The sequence below is a fragment of the Calypte anna genome, chromosome 6, assembly GCF_003957555.1.
Source record: "Calypte anna isolate BGI_N300 chromosome 6, bCalAnn1_v1.p, whole genome shotgun sequence".
NCBI lineage: Eukaryota > Metazoa > Chordata > Aves > Apodiformes > Trochilidae > Calypte > Calypte anna.
In genome coordinates, this window is record NC_044252.1 from 1,283,996 (window position 1) to 1,304,277 (window position 20,282).

The 20,282-nt window shown below is 45.7% G+C and overlaps 2 protein-coding genes across 8 annotated transcripts in view; one reads left to right on the top strand and one right to left on the bottom strand.

Moving 5' to 3' along the window:
* The window catches only part of SYNPO2L (synaptopodin 2 like), a 30,714-nt gene extending 22,061 nt beyond the window's left edge, over positions 1 to 8,653 (bottom strand). For 2 of the 3 annotated variants that reach the window (XM_030453597.1, XM_008503998.2), the window contains exon 1: positions 8,370 to 8,653. In XM_030453597.1, coding sequence (XP_030309457.1) covers positions 8,370 to 8,474 — 105 coding nt within the window. In that variant the 5' untranslated portion in view covers positions 8,475 to 8,653. Of the gene's footprint in view, positions 1 to 3,741; positions 3,785 to 8,369 lie in introns of those variants that run through there. The other variant, XM_030453598.1, reaches the window with a different exon arrangement.
* A 1,468-nt stretch (positions 8,654 to 10,121) lies between these two features.
* Positions 10,122 to 20,282, top strand: part of SEC24C (SEC24 homolog C, COPII coat complex component) — a 34,257-nt gene continuing 24,096 nt past the window's right edge. For 4 of the 5 annotated variants that reach the window (XM_030452786.1, XM_030452788.1, XM_030452789.1 and 1 more), the window contains exons 1-2: positions 10,122 to 10,180; positions 17,469 to 17,662. In XM_030452786.1, coding sequence (XP_030308646.1) covers positions 17,497 to 17,662 — 166 coding nt within the window. In that variant the 5' untranslated portion in view covers positions 10,122 to 10,180; positions 17,469 to 17,496. Of the gene's footprint in view, positions 10,181 to 10,572; positions 10,590 to 17,468; positions 17,663 to 20,282 lie in introns of those variants that run through there. The other variant, XM_030452787.1, reaches the window with a different exon arrangement.

Sequence of the window (20,282 nt, forward strand, 5' to 3'; positions counted from 1 at the left end):
GCCTCTGGCAGCAGACCAGCACAAATCTGCCAGTTTTTACACGACTGCCAGCACAGTGCTGTGGAGACCTTTAGTGACACCCCAGAGCCTGTGTGTCTCCCTCACAGCCTTGGAGGGCCTCAGTCCCCAGCCCAGGCTCCCTGCCCACCCTGAAGGTCAGGATGCCCTCAGGCACAGCCACTTGCTCCCCATGTCCAAAAGATGCCCTCTCCTGGGCACCCAGTGAGCCACTGGGAGAGCCCCAGAGCTTCTGCTTGGGCTTCAGTTAGGTTGGAAGGTGTCACCCAGAAGCTGTTCTGAAGAGATGGGAAAGGGTGGGAAAAGCATCACTTCAAAGAGAAATCCTCTCTGCTTCCTGGAGCAGATCCCTGGAGAGCTTCCTTTGGTGAGTGAGAGGCATCACCAAGGGACTCTGAGAAGTGGTCAGAGCCAGCCTCAGACCCTGGAGGACTGCACTGTCCCACCTCCTGCAGGGACTGACCATTCCAAGTTTCAGAGCCTCACTGGTTTATGCTGCAGGAAATACAAATCAGTGGGGGCAAACTCTTAACTATGAAGTAATGGAACACTACACAGAAAACCTGCCCATCTCCTCAGAGTTTCTGTTGTGACTTTTGTCTCTAGAGCTCTTTGTCAGAGAGGTTTGGATGTGCATGTTTTCTGTCATTACTCTGCTCTCTTCCTCTTGTTGATCCTCTGAGGTCAGACAGGAAGGAAAGGACAGAAGCAGCTGAGGGGAAAAAAGGGAAAGGGTGAGGGCAGCAGAAGGGAGAAAGGAAGATGGTGCTGAAGGGAAGGGCAGTGCCAGGGGAGGCCAGGAAGGTCAGGGCTGGGATCAGGCTTTAAGACTGCAGTAAAGGTTTCCTTGTACAGCCCTGGGGAGACAAAGGACATGGATTTTATTGGACATGTCTTGGGGGAATTCAGCCTGGCTTTTGGGAACAGAATGCAAGACTGGAGGGGGCCAGATGCAACTTGGCAGCATCTGTCCTTCAGTCAGGACTATATTTAGGTAATGGCATGTGGGGGGTGAACACACACTGGGTTGCTAAGAATAGAGTAATCCTGATAGTAACTCAGTGGATTCACATCTTGCCTGAATAAAACCCATGGAATCTGTCTTGAAACTTTGCAGCCACCCTCTCTGCTGGCCAGCACCTCTTCTTCATAGGAACATAAATAGGCTGTGGGTCATCAGAAATGGTTTGCAGTGCCCTCCAGGAACAAGGTGTAATAGGTTCATACCTTCCTCCCCCTTGCTTCTGCATTGCACCTCCTCTCAGGAGAAGAGCTCAATCCAAACAGTGGGAAGACAAATTACATTATCAGTCTTCCCCTAATCTCCTAAAACCTTTCCAGCAGCAACCTAGCAAACTCAGGCCAAGTCAGAGTTGTGTACTGAGTAGGATTCCTGTCCCCAGTCAATGCCCCCTCCACTCTGACTGCATCTCTCATCTCACAACTGCCCTCCTTCCCTAAGCAGCAGCTATGGTGCTATGGTGCCATCAGGTCCAACACTCCATGGCAACCTGACAGCTTTTCAATTTCATTCCCAGACCTGTGTGGAAAGTAGTTCTGTCACAGGGTTCCCATGGAGAAGTAAGAACTGCCTTGTACTAAAAAGCAGTATAAACCATTACCAAAAAGGAATGAACTCAGGCAGGAGCCAACCAGTATTTGGGTCTGCTCACCCTAGAACATTTTTCAAGAGTTTTTTGCTCTGGCTCTTAAATTTTCTTTGTCTCAGCTGCCCACCAGGACAGATCCAGTAAGATGCCTTTCTATGCCTTGTCTATGAGGTATGTGAATAACCACATCTTCATGGCAATGCCAAATGTTAGTTTTCTCTCTCTGTTGAACCCAGATTTTTAAACGAGCATTTTGTCATGGATAACAAGGAGGGGAAGGTAAAAACAACCCCAAACAATCCATATTCTTTGCCTAGGGAGAAAGTCCAGCACAGCTCCACAAGTATATAGCAAGAACTGGCTGCAGGTAGATAAAAAGAGGCTTTATTTCCATGGCCTTTTATTACATGATGGGAGATTAGCTGAAAAGTGAGTGAAATTTATCAAGGGTCTTTTTAAATGAAGCAAGGATTCAGCAGGAACAGATATGTTTGTCAAAAAGCAAAAGTCCCAGTGCCCACATGCAGCTGCTGGGACAAAAGGCACTGAGTGCTGAGAAGAAATGTACTTATACACATCCAATGCAGGTCCTTTTCTAGAGGCCAAGCCTTGTTCCTTTTGACATAAGAGATTTCAGGATCAAAATCTAAGGGAATTAAAGCTCATAAGCAAATCCAGCCATCAGAATTTCTATTTACATGGGCAGGCACTGAACTGGGACAGGGGGAGTGAGAGAGCCTTGAACTCAGGGCAGAGTCACCCAGAGAGGTGGCTGCAGCCCTGCAGAACAAGGTGTTCTCAGCACTGCATGCTGGTCCCTGCTCTGCTCTAAAGGGCAGTGAGGATCTGCAAGCTCTGAATAAACCCTTACTCAGAACAGAGGACTTTTCAGCTGCTCACAATTGCTGAGGAGCAGTATCATACATGTAATATGCCTACACACTATTTATGCTGAGAAAGGGCAAACCAGCAGCAAGACCTGCTGTTGTTTTGATAGAAAGAGGATACCATCCAAGAGAAAAAAGGAAGAAACATGTTTGCACAATGTTGTTGTGCCCAGCATTCACCATTATTTGCAGGCATGGGCTGCTGTACAAAGCACAGCACTCACTGACCCCAGAAGAGCCTCTCAGCACTGGTGTAAGGTGGATAAGCACCACTGTTCTGCAGCTACAGGGACAGGATCAGCCACAGGTATGGATTAGACAAGTAGTCCAGTCACCTAAAGGATGAGAGGGGAACTCTGGTACCGAGACCTTCCTGTCCCTTGCAGCATCTTTGTAGTATCCTATAGGTATGAATGTATAGGAAGAAAGACAGGCTCAGCCTTCACAGATGTATTCAGTAGTTCTGGCTGTCCCCAGAGTCACTGCCTGACTTGCACACATCTTGTTTGGGAAAACAGAAAAACTGCTGAGCTTCATTCCACCTTGTGGCATCAGTGCCAGTGCCTGGTCCCAGGTACATTTAATGGACCAAGTACAGATGTCACTTGTGTGGTTTCACAACTGCTGACAGTCATCTGTCAAGGGATTCTTCCAAGATGCCTGCCTGGAAAGATAAAGGATGTGAAAATAAAACTGCCCAGACTCTTCACCTCTGAAAGGAGGAGAGGAAAAGCTTTTCTAGCAGTGTCCTGCAAAGGGAAGTCTTGGACAACTTGTGGAAGCAAAAAGCATGGGGCAGCAGAGCTGTGGCCACAGAGCAGAGGAAGAACCTTCCAGTGTCCTGAGTGTGTGAAAGAGCAGGAGCAGACATCATGCCTGCTCAGCAGCATGACTGCCTCGTGTTCTTTTCAGGGAAGGTAGGAAATGAAAAAAAGACTGAACATGGTGAAGTGGTGCGGGCAGAAATAGTTTAACAAATGGTTAAAGATTACCTGAGAGTAAACACAGAGTATAAATCAAGATTCAAATAGAGGGAATGGCATAAGCACGAGTCCAGCTGATCCACAGCTACTCCCTGCAGCTGTTTCAGGAGGAGATTCCCTTACAGGTAGCTCCAAGTCCTGGTGAAGCACAAGGAATTCTGAACCAGATCAATAGCTGATACAGCCAGCAATGGTGATTAGCACCAGTGATGGGATGGTTTGCTGTTGAAGCCACTTTCTTACCACTGTCCTGGAGGTCCTGTCTCCATGTCTCTGCTGGGAAGGCAGGGCAGAGCTCCTCTTCTAAGCTCTGCACCTTGCTCAGTGCTGCCCCAGCAATGTGCAGAGCTTGCAGCCTCTCAGACAGACAGCCAGCTTTCTCCTGGCACGTGGTGACTGCCGGGCCCAGCTGCTCCTCCTCGGAAAGTTCCACCGGCGCCGCAGCCTCTGCTCCCTCGCTGGCCAAGGGTGGCACCTGCTGTGGAAGTGCCGACAGCCCATAAAACATTTCCAGCAGCACTCCAGAGCAGCTTCAGGCACTCCTTCCACAGAGCTGATCGACACATTCAGCACTCCAAAACCTGCACGCTACAGACTAAGGCTGCCACCAGTGCTTTTTTGGTTGTGATGGCAGTAAACACTTGCAAAAACAGACAAAGAACAACCTGACCACCTTTTGCTGTAAGAGGGAAAGGAAGAGAAGGTGCTTGCAGATCTGGAAGCTATCAGACCTGTCTGAGCTAGAGCTGGCAGGTTCCAGCAGGAATCATGTCCTATGAGCAAAGGTGAACAGGACAGAGCAGCCGTGGGTCCCAGGGACCAGCAGCACGGCCCACAGGCAGCAGGGAGTTCTGGCAGGGAGAGCAGAAACAGGGAACTGTCAGCTGAGGAAATACAGGAGAAAGGGGAGATGTGTGAGAAAGAGGTAAAAAGGAGGTGGTGATGAACTGCTCTGAGGTGACAAAACTCATTTGTTTGTGTTTGCCTTTCTTCTAGAGATGGCTCACTATCCTCTGGTGATGCTCTGCCACTCCTGGGTCTTTCTCCTCTACACTCAGCACCAGCTGGAAAGCCTCCAGTTTACACTGATCTCTTCAGTCCTACTTGTGCACCAGGCTGTGCTGGAGGTACAAGTGCCCTCCTTGCCCTGTACAGTAAGTAACTAGGTTTCCCTCTCATGGAATAAATCTTGGTTTGTAGCAGGATGCCTAAGGCAGCTTTCCATGCACTTGTACCTTGAAGCTGCCCTGTGCATCTTTGTAAAAATTATTTCCCTGCTATAGTTCCATGTTATGTTTCTGCTTTGGTGGATTATGGGCTTAATGCTTACATCCTTACAGCTCTTCTCAGAGTAGCTGCTGTGCCTCTTGTTTTACCCTCACTCTCTTTTTGAAATGGGTGAGCTTTCTCCTTATAGCTTCTCCTTGCAAGGAATGCTGTACAGATCAGGACCATCTGCTTTTCCCTCAGCCTTTTCAAAATAAGAGAAAAAAATTATTCTAAAAGAAAAATCTTGCCATCTCTACATGCTTTTTGTTTCCTGCTTGCATGCCTGCTTGCTTGCTTTCTGATGAGTGTTTCTGCCCAAGTATTTGCTGTGCAGCACAGCTACTGAGCTGTACCAAATCAGCTCTATTTGGGTAAGGGGGAGTGTAAAGTCCCACTGCACTCTATCTGCTTATAAATTAGATAAGAGGTAAAGGATTCCTTAGGCATCACAGTAAGCCAAATATGAAGCACAGTAGTTTGACTGATTTAACTTAAAAGGACATTGCTGTAACTAGGAATAAAATGGAGATTTTTTTCCCCTCCCTTTTTTGTGTTCTTTACTCCTTATTTTCCCCTATATTTTTTCTCTAGTTTCTCCATACTCCAGTCCTTCCTAATTTCTGCAGAATTATCCATGTTTGATACTCTGCTGCTGTTTGATCTGCTATGTATCTGCCCTTTGAGCATAGCAATGTCTGCTGTTCTTTCAGGTTACTCATTATTGAGTTGATATTTTAGTACAACCCTAATGTAAACATCATCTATTCTTTCTCACTGGGGGCCACCCTGACACTAATAACTTTTCTTTTGCTGCTTCTTCTGCCTCACCTTTCACTCTAAAGGTGTCTGGTTTTGTGAGGCTGAATTTTTATGCCTCTTTTTTCACACACACATCAGTATGGTCTCTCATGTAGACACCTGGCATCTTTAGCACCCAGACACTGCACATTGTTTGGGTGGGACAAAGCAGTCAGTATGTGCTCTTGGAGGCAAGTTTAAGATTTAAGTTCTGTATGACCCAAGAGGCTGCCCACAAGGTGTGTAATTCCAGCATCCTGCTCCAGGTGTGTCCCTGACCCCATAAGCCACAGGGAACTGGATGGTACAGGAGCTCTGTGGCAACTGGATCCAGTCTGTGAGGACCCAGCTGCTTCTCTCCCCCTTTGTGTTGCCTGAACTGAGGTTTAGAATCAACACCTTGCTTGGTCAAATGGCTTAAACCACAGCTGGGCAGCCTTTCAGTCTACAAAAAAATGGGTTCACCCCCCACTTCCAACATGTTTATTTGCTTTATTTGCTGCCAGTTGAATACCTTGTGCTAAAAAGGAGAGTTTAAAATGCATATGCTCACTACATTCTGAGTTATCTGCAACTTGAAAGAAGCCAGTAATTTCAGTTCTTATTGTGAACAGTTTATGAGAGAACAGAACCATCCAGCTGTGGCCCAAGAATGTATTTGAAGAGGATAGAAACTAATGCTGAAAACATTGTCATGTTGTTAAACACCACCTCGTCTCAAAAAGAAATAAAATTTAAAAAAAAAGGAAAAAGCATACACCAAACTTGAAGAATTTTCAGGAAAACAGAAAAAAGAAGATACCAAGACCAGCAATTACTGATTGACTTCATCATGGTCTCCACACACAGAAGCAATGCAAAGATTATGATGATGTAAACTTGAGGAAGAAGAAAGGCAAGAAGAGCTGTGGCTGTAAACTGATGATGGGAGATGAGGAATTATGTGAGAATTTGTAACACAACAAGAGCAACTCAAACAGGAAATCCCACTGTGTGCAACATTTTGGAACCCTTGGCTGCTTGATGTTATCAAATCTTCATGAGGAAAACATGGAAGATTTGGTCAGATGAGTAAAGCACTAGCTGCTCACAAATAATTATTCCTGGTAAACCACCAGGAATGTCAGCTCTTATGTACATCAGAGAGCATGCTGATCAATCAGCTGGGGTGAAAGACCTTCCCTCCACACTGCATTTCTGGGAAATAAGCAGTGGTAAAGTTTACCACTTCCTCTGAAACACCTGCAAGAGACCTAAAAGGAAACAGGAAGCAGAAGATGAAGAGACCATTATCCTAGGGATGGTCTAGGAATTCCAGCATCTCTACATAACTACAAGATACATTATTGATACACAACTTACTGATTACTAGGCCCAAACCAGCTTTTTGTTGCTCTTTTTTCATCCAGAAAGATGTATAGAAACAATCTGACTCAGCATCAGTGGAAAAGCATCTTTCCTTAGTGTTACTACTCTGACTTTTCTAGTCTATAAGTTGAAATTGCCTAAAATGACAGCACTGGAATCCCCTGAGCCACCAGCTGTATCCTCTTGAGTACCTCCTAGCACCAACTGGATATTCATACCTGTATTTCCTGGCACATATTCTCCAGATTCATCCACATTCTTGTTCTGTCCTTTCCCCATTCTGCCCAAACAGGTTTAGCTATCAGAACCAAAGCACCAGTACTTCTCTTCTGCTAAGCCAGAGTTTATCTGGCCACTGGAAATCCCATTTTCCTCACAACCACTGATGCCAGGGACCTGTTTCATGGACACTGATTCTTCCCCTTCAGCACCTGAAGCTCTGTGACTATGTGCAGAAGTTGTTTTCCTGCAGACAAGTCAGCTTTCTCCATGTAAGAAACATCCACTTCAGGGCCAAGCTGTGAGATTCCCAACTGTTTGGCAGAAGCTGCAAACACTCCTAAACCTGGGTTGAGCCCAACTACACAGAACATTTAATTTTAAAATTCTCTGTCAGAGCCACAGTCTGCTTAAGGAAACAGAAGGAGCTGGGCAAAGCATTTTTTCAGTCCTGCTGTTTCACTCCTGCCTTCCAGTGAGACACCCCAAGATATCACTGTGCCAAGGCTAATGCAACTGTTATGAGCTTGATAACAGAGGGATTTTTCCCCTAATTTTTAGCCAACTCTGTAGTCTTTATGAAACCAGAACAGCAACAGCTGTTTATCAAAAGTAGTGCACCTCAAGATTCCTTTTTTATTATTTCACCTCCCATCCAAGCAACTGCTTGTCTTTACTTCTTGAAATGGAACCAATATTTACTGCTTAGAGCATAAAAAAATGCTAATTCCAGACAGTCCTGAGAACCTTTCATCAGCAGAACCTAAGATCCGTGCCTTGATTTTGGAAAGATGGAACACAGTGAGGAAGTGTTAGGGACAGATGAACTGAATTACAATATGGCTTTTGTTGCTTTGTTTTAAATTATTTTTTCTTTAGTTGAGTGTCCTACACGAGTATGTGAGCCCTTTTTCCTGCACTGTGGCTACTGTTATCCCTCTGCTGACAACTGGGGAGAGTTGTTTAGATCATGAAGTGTCTGAGCTGTGCAGACCTGCACCTGACACTTGTCTCTACCTCAGCAGCATCTATTTCAGGACCTGTATCCCACCCCACACCCAGCTTCACCATTCCACCCAAGTTCTCCTTTTAAGCTCTGCTGCAAGACTAAGGAGTTCCTGCATTCCTTAAAGACAGTGAAAGATGCCCAGCTCAGTGGGGGTATCTGGGTTGAGCAGAACAGCTCTGCCCCCACAGTTCACACCTCGAGGTCCTACCTTAGACACTTGAAGGGGTTTTTTCTGCTCTGAGCCCCCTTGCAGCCGGAAGCCCCAGGGGGCACCTCCAGACAAAGTGATGAGCATTTCTTCTTCAGCTCCCATGGCTTCTGTGCTTTGTTGGGATAATTTCTCTTCCCAGCTTCAAAACTCCAGTTCTTAACAGGCGAGATCTCCTAATCCCATCTTCACAGTTCACACCACAGCTCCCCAAAAGGCCCTCTGCTCACTTTCTCCTTCAAGCTGACACACACAAGAGGAGAGCTGAGACTGTCAAGCCCAGCCTTCCCTGCTCTTCTGGACTCTCAGCTGCTGCTCTGCCTATGATTAGACATTTGATTCTGCTCTTGGTAAGGGGCCAGAGCTGTCCTGCACACGTGTCACGTCAATCTCACTCTCTGTGCCCCCCTCCATATACCCTGGATCCCTCATCGGAGCCTGGCTGAAAATAGCACACACCTCCTCTGCCTCCAGGGCTTTGTCTGACACTCTGGAAACAGGAGGCATATTAGTCAAAAATTTATTTCCACTTTGCCATCCAAGTACCAAATCCTAGATCTGCCAGCACTGGGGATTCAGTACTGTGAGGTTCAGGCAAGGACATGACACTGGCACAAACATGTCCAAGATCAGGTGGCAGTGCCTGCCCCTGAGAAACTGAACAAACCCAGCTTCCAGGTGATGTTTTCTGTGTGCAGCTGGTGTTACTAGAGAGCAGCACACTCTGCCCTGAAAACCAAGCCTGTCTATAGATGCAATGTGCTCCCTCTGCAGCCTGCTGCTCCCTGACATCCGCTCATATTAGAGGCTGGGACCAGAATAGCCAGGATTAGCTACACAGATGGCACTGGAACTGCTCTCTGCAGGGCACCACACACCGAGACAACCCAATGGCCAGGAGAGCAGCTTTGCAACCAGGTCCCTCCTTGTCTTCTCTTTAGGGCCATGGCAGACAAGACCTCCTGGCTATCCCAAGCCACCTTGATGCCCCAGTTACAGAAGAAACAAAACCCACGCTCCTTCTTTTGCAGCAGGGCTTAAAATGTATTTTCCTGTTACCATCCTGAGGGTGAACTTCATCCTCTGGTATCTCTTGGTGACTAATAGTTACTGTACCAATCTTTCTGATACTTTTCTACCACAATATTCAAAGGATGCAGTTCTTCTGTGACCCCATTGCTCTGCTGGCTACTCCTTTGCCAGTATTAACTTCTTGCCTCCAGGGCGACTGCAGGGTGCTGGTGGGCCCGTGACAACAAGATCTTACTCATCATTAAGTAATTCTTCCATTTCTCTGCACAGTGGCCCTGGGTGCACCCCTGGCACGGTCTCTCAGGGGCTGCCGGTGGGACGCACGGCCAAGACCACCACGATGGGTACAAGCTGAAGGCCCCGGAGCGTTGGGCCACGGCTTCATTCCACCCATCCGCCCCTTGCGCGGCAAAACACCGGGCCTCGGGAAAAAACAACCCCCATGGCTCTGCCCCCTCACAGCGGCTCCGCAAAAGCCCTCAGAGCTGTCCTGGAGCCCAAGGGAAGCGCCCCAAAGGCCCGAGTGCGGCGGCCCCGCTGCCCGGTACCTCAGGCAGCTCCCACCCCTGCCACGGCGCTGCCGAAACATCCGGGCACCCCGCTGCTGACGTCAGCGCCGGCAGGGACAGACGGCGCCTGCGCTCCATCCGGGTCCTTCCGGCGGGTGACGGCGGGCGCCGGGGGTTGGCGGGGATCGCGGACGTGGCAGGCGGCGGGCGGGGAAGGGAGGGAGCGAGCGGCGGGGCCGGGAAGCGGAAGCAGGCCCGGGAGCAGCAGCGGTGAGTGAGGCCGTGAAGCGGCTCCCCAAGGAGGGGGGGAAGGGGAGGAAGGGGAAGAGGCTCGCCGGTCGCGGCCGCACAGGTGTTTGTGAGGGGTGGGGGGGGTACCGGGCCTGGCGGCACGGCCCGGGCCTGAGGTACCGCCGGTTCCTTCCCCCCTCAGGAGCGGCTGAGGCCCGGCGGCGCACAGCTCGGGCCCGCCGGCTCTGCACGGGCCGGGCTCGGCCTCTGCATGGGCCCGGGGCTTCCCCGCGAAGGTGTCACCCGGTACCGCTGCCCAGCCGGCCCGGCGGGGCCTTCTCCCCTCGGCCATGGGCGTTCCCCTCGGCGGCTCGGTGCGGCCCGGCCCGGGGTCCGAGTGTGGGGAGGCGGAGACCCCCCCGTCCCCGTGCCTTCTCCCTAATCTCTGGTAATCCGCAGAGCTCTCCCCTGGTGTTCGGGTTGTGCCCCCGGAGCTGCCCTTCGGTCCCTGCGTTCCAGGCTTGTCCGAGGTCCGGTTGTCCCGTCTGGAGGCCGACCCGGAGCCTTGGGTTTTGGTTGCGAAACTGAGGGATTGTCTGTCTGTGTGCGTGAGGCTTGGGGAGAGAAAGGAGGAAAGGGATGGAGGGGGCACGGGCGAAACCCGAGTGTAGTTTTCAAAGAGTGTTTGTGCGAGGTGTTTTTTTCACCCAGTCTGTTGTGTATCGCTCCCTTCCTGAGCAGGGCTCTGCAGTGGAATGAAGGGTGGTCCCTTTGTGTTCTTGGGGTGTACCCGAGTGGGTTTTTTCGGTGTGTATGTGTGTGGTATCTCAGCGCCCACATCTTCGTCAGAGAGATTTTGCAAAGCCACCCAAGCTGGGCTTCCCTGGGAGCTGCGAGGCTGCAGCTGGAGCTGTGTTGAAACTTCCTGGCTGGTGGAAGTGGTTGCTGGAGCACAAGTGAATTGCTCACACCCACAGCAGAAGTCATCCACCAGAGTTAATGTTTGTACTGACATGTTAGAGTGAGAATATTTCACTGGGGAACCCACTGTGGATTCATAGCCATTCATGTGACAGATCCATAAAGAGATGGTTTAGATCCTTTTCTGTTACAGGGTTCTTCAGTCAACTGTACAAATGTCAAGGAGGGTGAGGGGGAGAGAAATCACCATCTGAGAAATAGCTTGCAATGTCTTCTTGTACATAGACAAGCAGAGTAAAATCAGACCACTGGAATAGATGTGGCTGGTTGCTGATTTTGTCTTGAAGTCTTAACTGTTTATTAATATGAAGTTGTCCTATGTAGGTTTAGGGAACTTTGGCTTTAAGCTCTTTTTTTTTTTTTCTTTTTTGCCCTTCTGGTGGAGTAAGTGGGGTGGATAAAAGTATAAAAATATAAGTGGCCTAAAACTCCAGGGCCTTTCCCTGACAAGGAGACTTCCACTCAATCATGTATGCACACTGTCTGTGGAAGCATAACCATTTCTCTCCCTTTTTTGTGTGGAAAAAGTTCTTACTTCTGGAACTCCCCTTTCCTGCTTGAAGCAATACCACTCAGAGTCCTGTGTTGCTGTAGACAGCCTGTGAAGTAGACACAGATGTGAGGAATATTTATTCTTAATATGCTTTGGCATTCACTCCAGGTTCTAATTTATTTCATGGCTTAAAGCTGAGTTATAGCAGTGAGCACATCTCTGAAAGACTATTTCTTTAATAAGTCTTTTGGTGCTTGCACCTCTCTGAATATTTCCCCCTGCTACTGTAGGACTGTATTTTTTTCCTGTAGCACTATCAGAAGGAGGGTCAAAAATCCAAGAAAGAATTGATGGTTGGCTAAAGAAGGGCAAGGTACAAAGAGTGATTAGAAGGGATCATCAACAGGGTCTCTGCAGAAGAGGGAAGGTGAATGTTTCTTGTTCTTTAGGTTTGAAAAACTATTAATTTCTTATCTACTATCAGTAGATCAATTGTGAAGGTAAAGCTTGTTCTTTTTCTGTGTTCAGCAAGATTCATTGCTAACCTGAAAAGACAGTAGGAAAGACAGTAGAAACTGAGAAGGATGCATTATGAAAAGCTAATTCTGAACTTTTCAGTTTCTTGTGGGTGGTGGGAGTTGCATCATCTTTATTTCTGTAGAGGAACTCTTGAGTAGAGGAGCTGTGGATGAAGGATGGTCAGTGGCACAATGGACACAGTGGCACAGTGAGGAAAACGTTATAATGTGGGTTTTTTTAGTCTTACTCTGTGTTCATCCTTTCCTCTTCCTGGCCTCTTTTTCTAAACTTTCAGCTACTCTTGTAAATTCTCCTGATCAATTCTATGTGTGCAAAGTTCACTGAAATGAGTCAGATGACTTCACACGTTGTAACATGTGTGTGGAGGTAGCTAAGGAAGAGAGAAATCTTCCACTGTGGTTTTTGACACCATCATATTTCCAATGACTTTTGCCTCCTCGGGGCTGATTCCAGAAGCAGTGCCCAAAACCAGGCCTTTTTGAAATCTTTTCTTAGAGCTTCATTACAGAGTTAGGGATGTAAATCAGTGCCAACAGGAGGCTCAAGTCAACAAAGCCTAGAAAATGTTCCTGAGGTAATAATATGGTGATGGTAGCAGGGCTTGAAAATAGTGCTTGGGTGTGAGGTTAGCTCAAGCCTAAGCTTTTTTTACTGTTCAGTTTTTAACCACTTTCACTCTTTTAACTGGTATGTGGTATTGGCCCTTGCCCAGGATGATGAATCAGCCCAACAAAATAAGGTTTAATTTGGGCCATCTTTAGAAGAACTGAGCACACCTTGATTTTTATGTCCTAAAGCCAGAAAGACCTCTTTGAATCAGCCCAGGAGAGACTGGGCTGCAGAAATCTGCACCAGTACCTGTTGTGTCAAGAAGTTCTAGCAGCTCACCTATCCTATTTTTCTCCTGAAAGTGCTTTTCAGTGAAAATATGATGGCTCCTGGACTTTCACTGATATTCAACTGTAAGGTTTCATTTGGAAAACTGTGTCTTACAGCTCTCATGAACTGCTGAAGAAGATGTTTCTGGGAGTGATTCAATCACAGAATTGTTCTGTTTGGAAAAGACCTTTAAGAACAAGTCCAACCATGAACCTAACTCAGCTGAGTCCAGTGCTAAACCCTATTCTTAAAACCCACATATTTAAATGCATAGATGAAGACAATTTTACCTGTGGTGTGACAAGGTGAGAGTCTGCCCAGGTGGAAAGATAGAGCACCACAAAGTGCAGCCAGTTCCAGCAGTGCCATTTGGATTGATTTGGACAAATGGATGGGAAGCATTTGTTGTAATGGCCTGAGTGCTTCCAGATGAGCTGCCAGTCTCTGAGTTCCAGTATATGAGCTTCTCTTCCAAGATTTTTTTGTAGAAAAACTAAACAGGAGTTACTTAGGTCTGAAAAGATCCAAGTGTTCCATGAGTGCTTGTAGAGGAGCAGGTCAAGCTGTTGGTGAAACCAAAGCAAAAACACCTGCCCTCCAGAGTTTAGGTCTTTACAAGAACAGCAGAACTTTTCTACTTCTCCAGAAAGCTGCAGAACAGAAGTAATAAAAGCACTTTAGGGAATATTCTGAATTGGTCTCTGAAGGTGCTGATTGTCCCCTTCTGCCCCAGCCTTTGGAAATTGCTTTGATTTCTGTGTTCAGGAATTAAGTTGAGACATTTCCTTACATTTCAGCACACTAGGGGTGATCATACTCCTGTCTTTTTTTTTTTTTTTAAGCATCAGCCTCCCAGAAGTTGAAACAAACAAGCTTTTTATTTCTCTGGGACAAGGAAAAAAGGCACTAGCATATTTCTGAAGGAAATTAATTTTCCTCTATGTGTTTCCTTTAGAAAGCAATCAAGAACTGATGAGATCAAGCTGTTTGGTTTTACAGGGGAATTAACAGTGAACACAGACTATAAAAATGATGAATATGCAGTTTTCAGTTATTTCAGAGATTTGCTGATTGGAACAACTCGTGTGTACAACTCGTTTTTTGTTTTGGTTTTTTTTTATTTAAAAAAGCCTGAAAAAAGCAACCTCCTAAAAACTGCACTGTAGTCTGCTTTGTTTGGATACTGAGGAATCTGGAAACTGTTGTAAAAGTTGAGATCCAATCCAATCTGATCCAGTGTTGCTGCCTCTTTTTCTGCCATCAGTTCATTGCTGATGAGCACTGGATGTCTGTCTTGTACAACAGCTTTCCAGTATGAATTTTAGGTGTGTAACTATTTGGACCAAAACCTCCCTGGTCAACTGCCTTCGTGCAGAGGAATAGCAAAAACAGAGAGTGCCTGCTTTGTGCTTTGCAAGAAAATTGCTTATTTTTAGTCATGAGTACTTGTTTTTGTAGTGTTTTCCCAATAGCATGAGTCCTGCTTGTTTGAGCTCTGTGTAGTGTAGCTGGTGAGTAGTAATATGATGGTCAGCAGCATGTTTTAATACTATCTTTGACTTAGGTTTGGTCATGTGCTACTGCATGCAAAGGAATATATATTCTCAGTATTTTATCAAGTTTATCAGTGTTTTCTCTGTTTCTCTCCACTTGGTTTATCTGTTTTAATTCTTTGTGTCATTTTTTCTTTTTTATTTCATAAGGCAGAGCACAAAAAAAAAAAGTCCATTCTCCTGTGACTATTCAACTGAACCAGATTCTTTATTTACATCTGCATTGTTTTGAATGGTGACAAAATGAATGCTGTTTGATGCAAATGACTTGTGTTGGAGGAGAAGGAAGCTGGACTCATTCAGTAGCAGCTGCCTTCCCAGAGCTGGAGACTCTTGGCCCTGACCTTTATGGTATTCCACATCAGTGATGAGCAAGCACACTGCTGGCTTTGCACTTAGTGCAAGCTGAGCAACTGAAATAATGAGGCAGCCTTGTCCTCAGCTTCAACAGCAGGCTTCTCCATGAGTTTTCCTCTATTCCAGCCCCCTCCTTGACCCTCCACCTCCTCCTCACTGTGTAGAGCAGGCTTCAGCTTGTGCTCTGGTGTAGATCAGCCTGTGCTGGCTGCCTCAGGGGCAGTATTCAAGGGGTGAGAAGGCTGAAAAGAGTAAAGTGAAAGCTCATCAGGTAAGATCCCTTCCACTCACAACAGTAAGTCAAAGTGGTTTCCAAGGAATCTGCTTGAGTTCTTGCCTCATCATGCTTTAGCAGAAAAACGAAAAAAAATCTAAAGGTTTGATTTTTCTGCTCTGTGTTTATTCCTTGTTCAAACACTTGTTCTGCTCAGGGCTGTAGGTGTAACTTGTCAAGAGTTGCCTCATGAGTATTGCTCAGGAGGGATCCTGCAGGGTGCTGCTAGCTTGTCTGCAGCTCTTCCTGGAGGAAGGACCTGTCTGTAGAAGCAGTGGCCAGGAGCCAAGTTCCTCATGCAAAATCCAGTAAGCAATTGTCAGGGGCAGGAAAAAGAGAAGGCAGCCCTCCTGCCTTGGCAGAAAGCCCTGCCTGGATGTTCAAGGTGTGCAGTCTTCTCACTTTGCTCCCCTTTCCCTGTACCCTTACTTTGCAGGAGGGACTCTCATGTTTGCACTGAAGGGGAGGTGGTTGAGGGTAGGTCTGTGACTGCAATGTGGTGACATGAGGAAGAGGTTAACCTGGGGAATTTGGGAAGGGAGCAGGTCCCAAAGTCCAAATTTCCTGGCCCCATGGCTGTTCAGGTCAGCCTCTACTGCAGAACTAAGTCAAAGGTGGTGTGGGAAATGAGAATCTGTAGAAGTGACTCTGTTGCTGTCGTGTTCATCATCATTAATAATCATGTTTAAAAATGCTGCAGGCTGATCAGAAAACCTGTCACACTTGTAAGCTGTTGCAAATGCCATTATATGGTACTCTCAAGAACAAATTACCTTTAAATATTTAAGTTCATTTTCTAAACAAAGGCCTTATCATTACGTTTATACTGTTGGAAGAATAAAAAGATAGAACTTCATTTATTTCCCCTCATGCAAACTTTGTTAACAAATTTTAGAGTAAACATTAACCTTTTTAATATGACTACAAATGTTTGTCATGCTGACTGGCTGCAGGAGGCTGAGTGTAGTGTGTATGTGTTACACCAACTTCCCTCTCTAAATAGATTGCTCTGTGGTGATTTATTTCTTCTCCCCTTATTGTATGTGTAGACCTGAAAGAATTTCTTTCTCTGGGGATCTTTCTTCCAGGGCTGCAGTTATTTCAGCATCTGTGCTGTACAGCTGTGTTATCACTCGTTGAAATAATTCTTTTGGCATTGTATTTGTGGTAATGTGAGGAACTAATTTGTGCATTGGTTGACTCTAATCAGTGTACAGGCAAACAGCTTGGGTGCTTGTTATCTGCTTGAGTTAAGCTGTAGGTTCCTTGTTGGGATTTGCCTTGCCTGGCTGGTGGCTGTTGCAGCTGTGTTAAGATTGCCTTTAATGCACAAGTTCATCATAGAGTTGGAAGAAAAATATGAGGACAACACTGGTTATTTGCTTTACTTTAACTTTGCATTTTTGTATAAACTGGAGTTTTCTTAGTAAAGCCTTTTATTGCTGTCAACAGATGTTCCCTGGCTCTGCACACCTCAAGGGCTTTGTGGCTTCCCTGCCTGCTTGGGACTGTGGTATTGTTAGAATTTGTCTGCTCGTTTTGTGGCCTCCCAATGCAGTTTCTGTTTTTCTCCTTATAAATTCAGTCAATCTCATTATATAATTAAAGGAATTGGGAAGCCATCAATTAAGCAAAATTTCTTGCATAAGAAACTTCTCAAAAAACTTACTAAAACCCTTCTGTCTCTGGAGTTCTGTTTCAGGTCTTACAGTTTTGTATAACTGGTGACATCTTTTTGTAGCTTTTTCCCTTTTTGAACATCTTTTGTTGGTGAGCATGCTGCTTTTGGAACATCTTGAGTTTCAGAAAACTAGATACATAACAAGGACTTAAAATCATCTACTTTTTTTTAAAAAAAACCAAAAAACCTAACCCTCTCTTCTGTGTAATGAAATGTGTTTTCTCTTGGTCTTGTGTGAGGTGAGAGGAGCTCGTAAGGTGCCTCAGGAAGCTGAATGAATGTGTGCCAGGGAATGGCAAAGTACAGTATTTTTTTTTCTAAGATGTCACAACCAGGATGAAGCAGGGAATGAGCTGATTAGAGAACACAGTTTCTGAAAGTCCTGTTTTCTAACTAGCTCTTGTAAAGCATTTGTCTTGCTTGAAAGAAGTGCTCTGCAAGAGTAAATGACCATGGATGTTTACCCTCCCTGGCATCTCAGGAGCTCTCATTGCTGTGAAAGCACCAGGGAAGTTGGCCAGTTTGGTTTTCTGTCTGCTAAAAGCCATTTCTCCCCCCTTTTTTTACAGGTGGGATTAGTTTGGGGATGTGAATACAATGAGTGTAAACCAGCAAGCTCACACAGGGCCTCCTTATGGGCAACCTCAGCCTGGATATCAGGGATACCAGCAGCCTGCCTATGGAGGACAGCCACTGCCAGGGGAGCAGTATGGAGCTTACAATGGTCCCATGCCAGGATATCAACAACCTGGCCCTCCACAAGGTACCTCTCAGTGAAAACTTGATGATTGATAACCTGTGAGTTGTTGGGTTGCTTTCTGTTTGCCTCCTGTTGCTGGTCCTTACTTTGTGGCAGCCTTTTATCTTTGCTTCTGGATGAAGCTTTCATGATGCTCAAAATCATCTTCTCCCTGCACGTTCTGAGGTTATTGTTCTGTCATCTGTCCATTTTAGTTGGTGCTTACTCTTCCTTTAATAGCTCATAAAATTCACATGTTGAGAAGCCCAGCCTGCTTGTTTTTCCCTGCATGTTGCTTTCCCCCTGGGTACTGGAACATGTGGCTAGGGCAGTTGTTGTGATGAGGTTTTGTTGAGGGGCAGCAGTTAGGGACTAGAACAGATTTTAAATTGGCACTGCCTTACATCATTACATGGAAAGATCTGCACTCCATCCTGGAGGATTAAAACATCCAGCTCTGGGCTGAAAGTGTATTTGGAGTTGTTTTCTCTAATGCCTTTAAAATCAATAGAAAATTTGTGGACATGTGGCAAGCTAATGTGTTCCAGAATTTCCCTGCTTCTGCAGGATCCTATCACTTGCTGGGTTTGTTTGCTTAAAAAACAAACCACCAAAACCAAAGCAGTTCAACCATGTTTTTCCTGTTTTCAAAAGAAAAACTTAAATGATTATTAACTGAAATAGCTTAAATTATAAAAACTTAGCAACTTTTGTTTCCGAGAAGCTGAATTGCTGTGGGAGATGAACAGTGACTGAAACATCTGGAATGTAGAGGAGTTGATAGTGGTGCTTTCAGGAGACATATCTCTGCCTTTGAAAACAAAGTGGATTCATCCAATTCTGCTGAGATAAGCACAACACAAACTTCCACTCTGAAAATATTTGTTTAAACTTCTAATTGGTATTCCAAGGAAACGAGGAATATGCTAATCCATGCTAAGGATCTCTGTATCAGTCTCCCTCCCATGTACATCATGGATTTTTTGCAACTTCTTGAATTTTAAAGCAAACTCAGTGAGAAGGCTAGAACAAGCAGGGTGCCTGGAAGCTAACTGTAAGTGGGAGACTGAGGTTTGGGAGCTAAATAATTACCCTGCTGGATTTTTTGTGTGGAGTTAGCAGGGCAGTAGAGTAGAAGAAAAGAAAAACCAGTGTGATGTGCCAAAGAATGGATTATTTGGTTGCTCCATCTTCCTTTTCTTTCCTTAATCCTCTTCCCCCTCCCTGCTTAATAAATCTCTTCCAACAGCATTTTTAATCTGTGAGTTTTGAATTAATTTCACTGAGGGTTTAAATTCCTCTAAAAAGTAATGAAAATCAGCACTGGCAGAGGAAAAAACCCAGCTTCCTGGGCAGGCAGAGCTCAGCCACTGAGCTCTCTGTGTGGCTGCTCAATGTAGCCATTCACTGACTTGTGTTTTCTGTCTCTGGAAAGAATGGGGAGAAATTGGACTTGCTTCAGTGAGGGAGAGGAGAGTGAGGAAGGGCAAAGATTGCAGAATTTTTGGAAAAGTTTCATCAGTGCAGCTATTTATAGTTAACAGGGTTTTGGCTGTTAGCAGTGTGAAGAGTGCTAGGACATTTATGAAAAGAAAGTGATCAGCATCTTCCAGCAGATACCTTGAGAATTTTCAGACTTTACAAATCTGAAAAGCATTTCTTTTTAAGGGAATTCAATTCTTTCCTTCATAATTATTTCTGGTGTGCCTCCTTTAATTTTGGAACAACCCAAATTCAGTTGGTGACAGCTCAGTGAGGATATACTTAGAAAGCTTCATAGTGTGGATGTGAACTTGTGCAGATTAGAAAGGGCAGATTGTGTTTGTGCCAGAGATGTCTGAAAGGAAGTGTGGTACTGAGGGCAAGAAGCTGAGCTCATTTGGAGAATAAAAATGTGTTGCACTGCTTTTAAGGAGAATCTCATTGATACTTCATATCAAGCAAAGGCCACTCATGGCTTGGGGAGATTCCCATCTTTTCTTGCAAGACCATCCTTCCTAGGTTCAGCAGACTGTATTAAGGAAATCTCAGTTGTCAGGTTGTGCATTTTGGACCTGATACTATAAATCCAGGATTCTTGTCTTTAGAAGGAAGGAATGTAAAACTCAGAGCATTGTCACAGCAGCCCAAAGCTGACCTGTTAGTAGCTGCTGAGTGTGACATCCAGGCAGAAGGGGCTGGCAGACAAACTGTGTTATCTCAGAGAGCTGAGGGGTGATAAGGAGACAGTGACAATTATCTTCCCTCCCCAATAAACGTCATGTTTATTGCCTGTCCTCATAGCAACACCTGCTGTAGCTCCATGGTGTAGAGGAGAGAGGATTCATTTCAGAGTAACAGGAATTTAGTGAACACCTCAAAGCAGTTGTCTTAGGGTTTTTTTTTTTAAATAATTGTTTGGAGGACTGGGTGGGGAAGTGTTGGGAGCAGGTACCATCCTCAGTCAGGGAGTCTTTCACATCTGAAATAGGTGACAAACCTCAGCTCTAATTAATGGAAACATTTTTAATGCTGTGCCAGTGATGGGCTTGCTTGGGACCAAAGTGTAATCCTGTGTTATGAAAGTAGCACTGAAAATAGCTGCTGCTTGCTCAGAGAATATTGAAAGAACTGGGACAATTCTTCAGCAGTCTGTCAGTCAGTC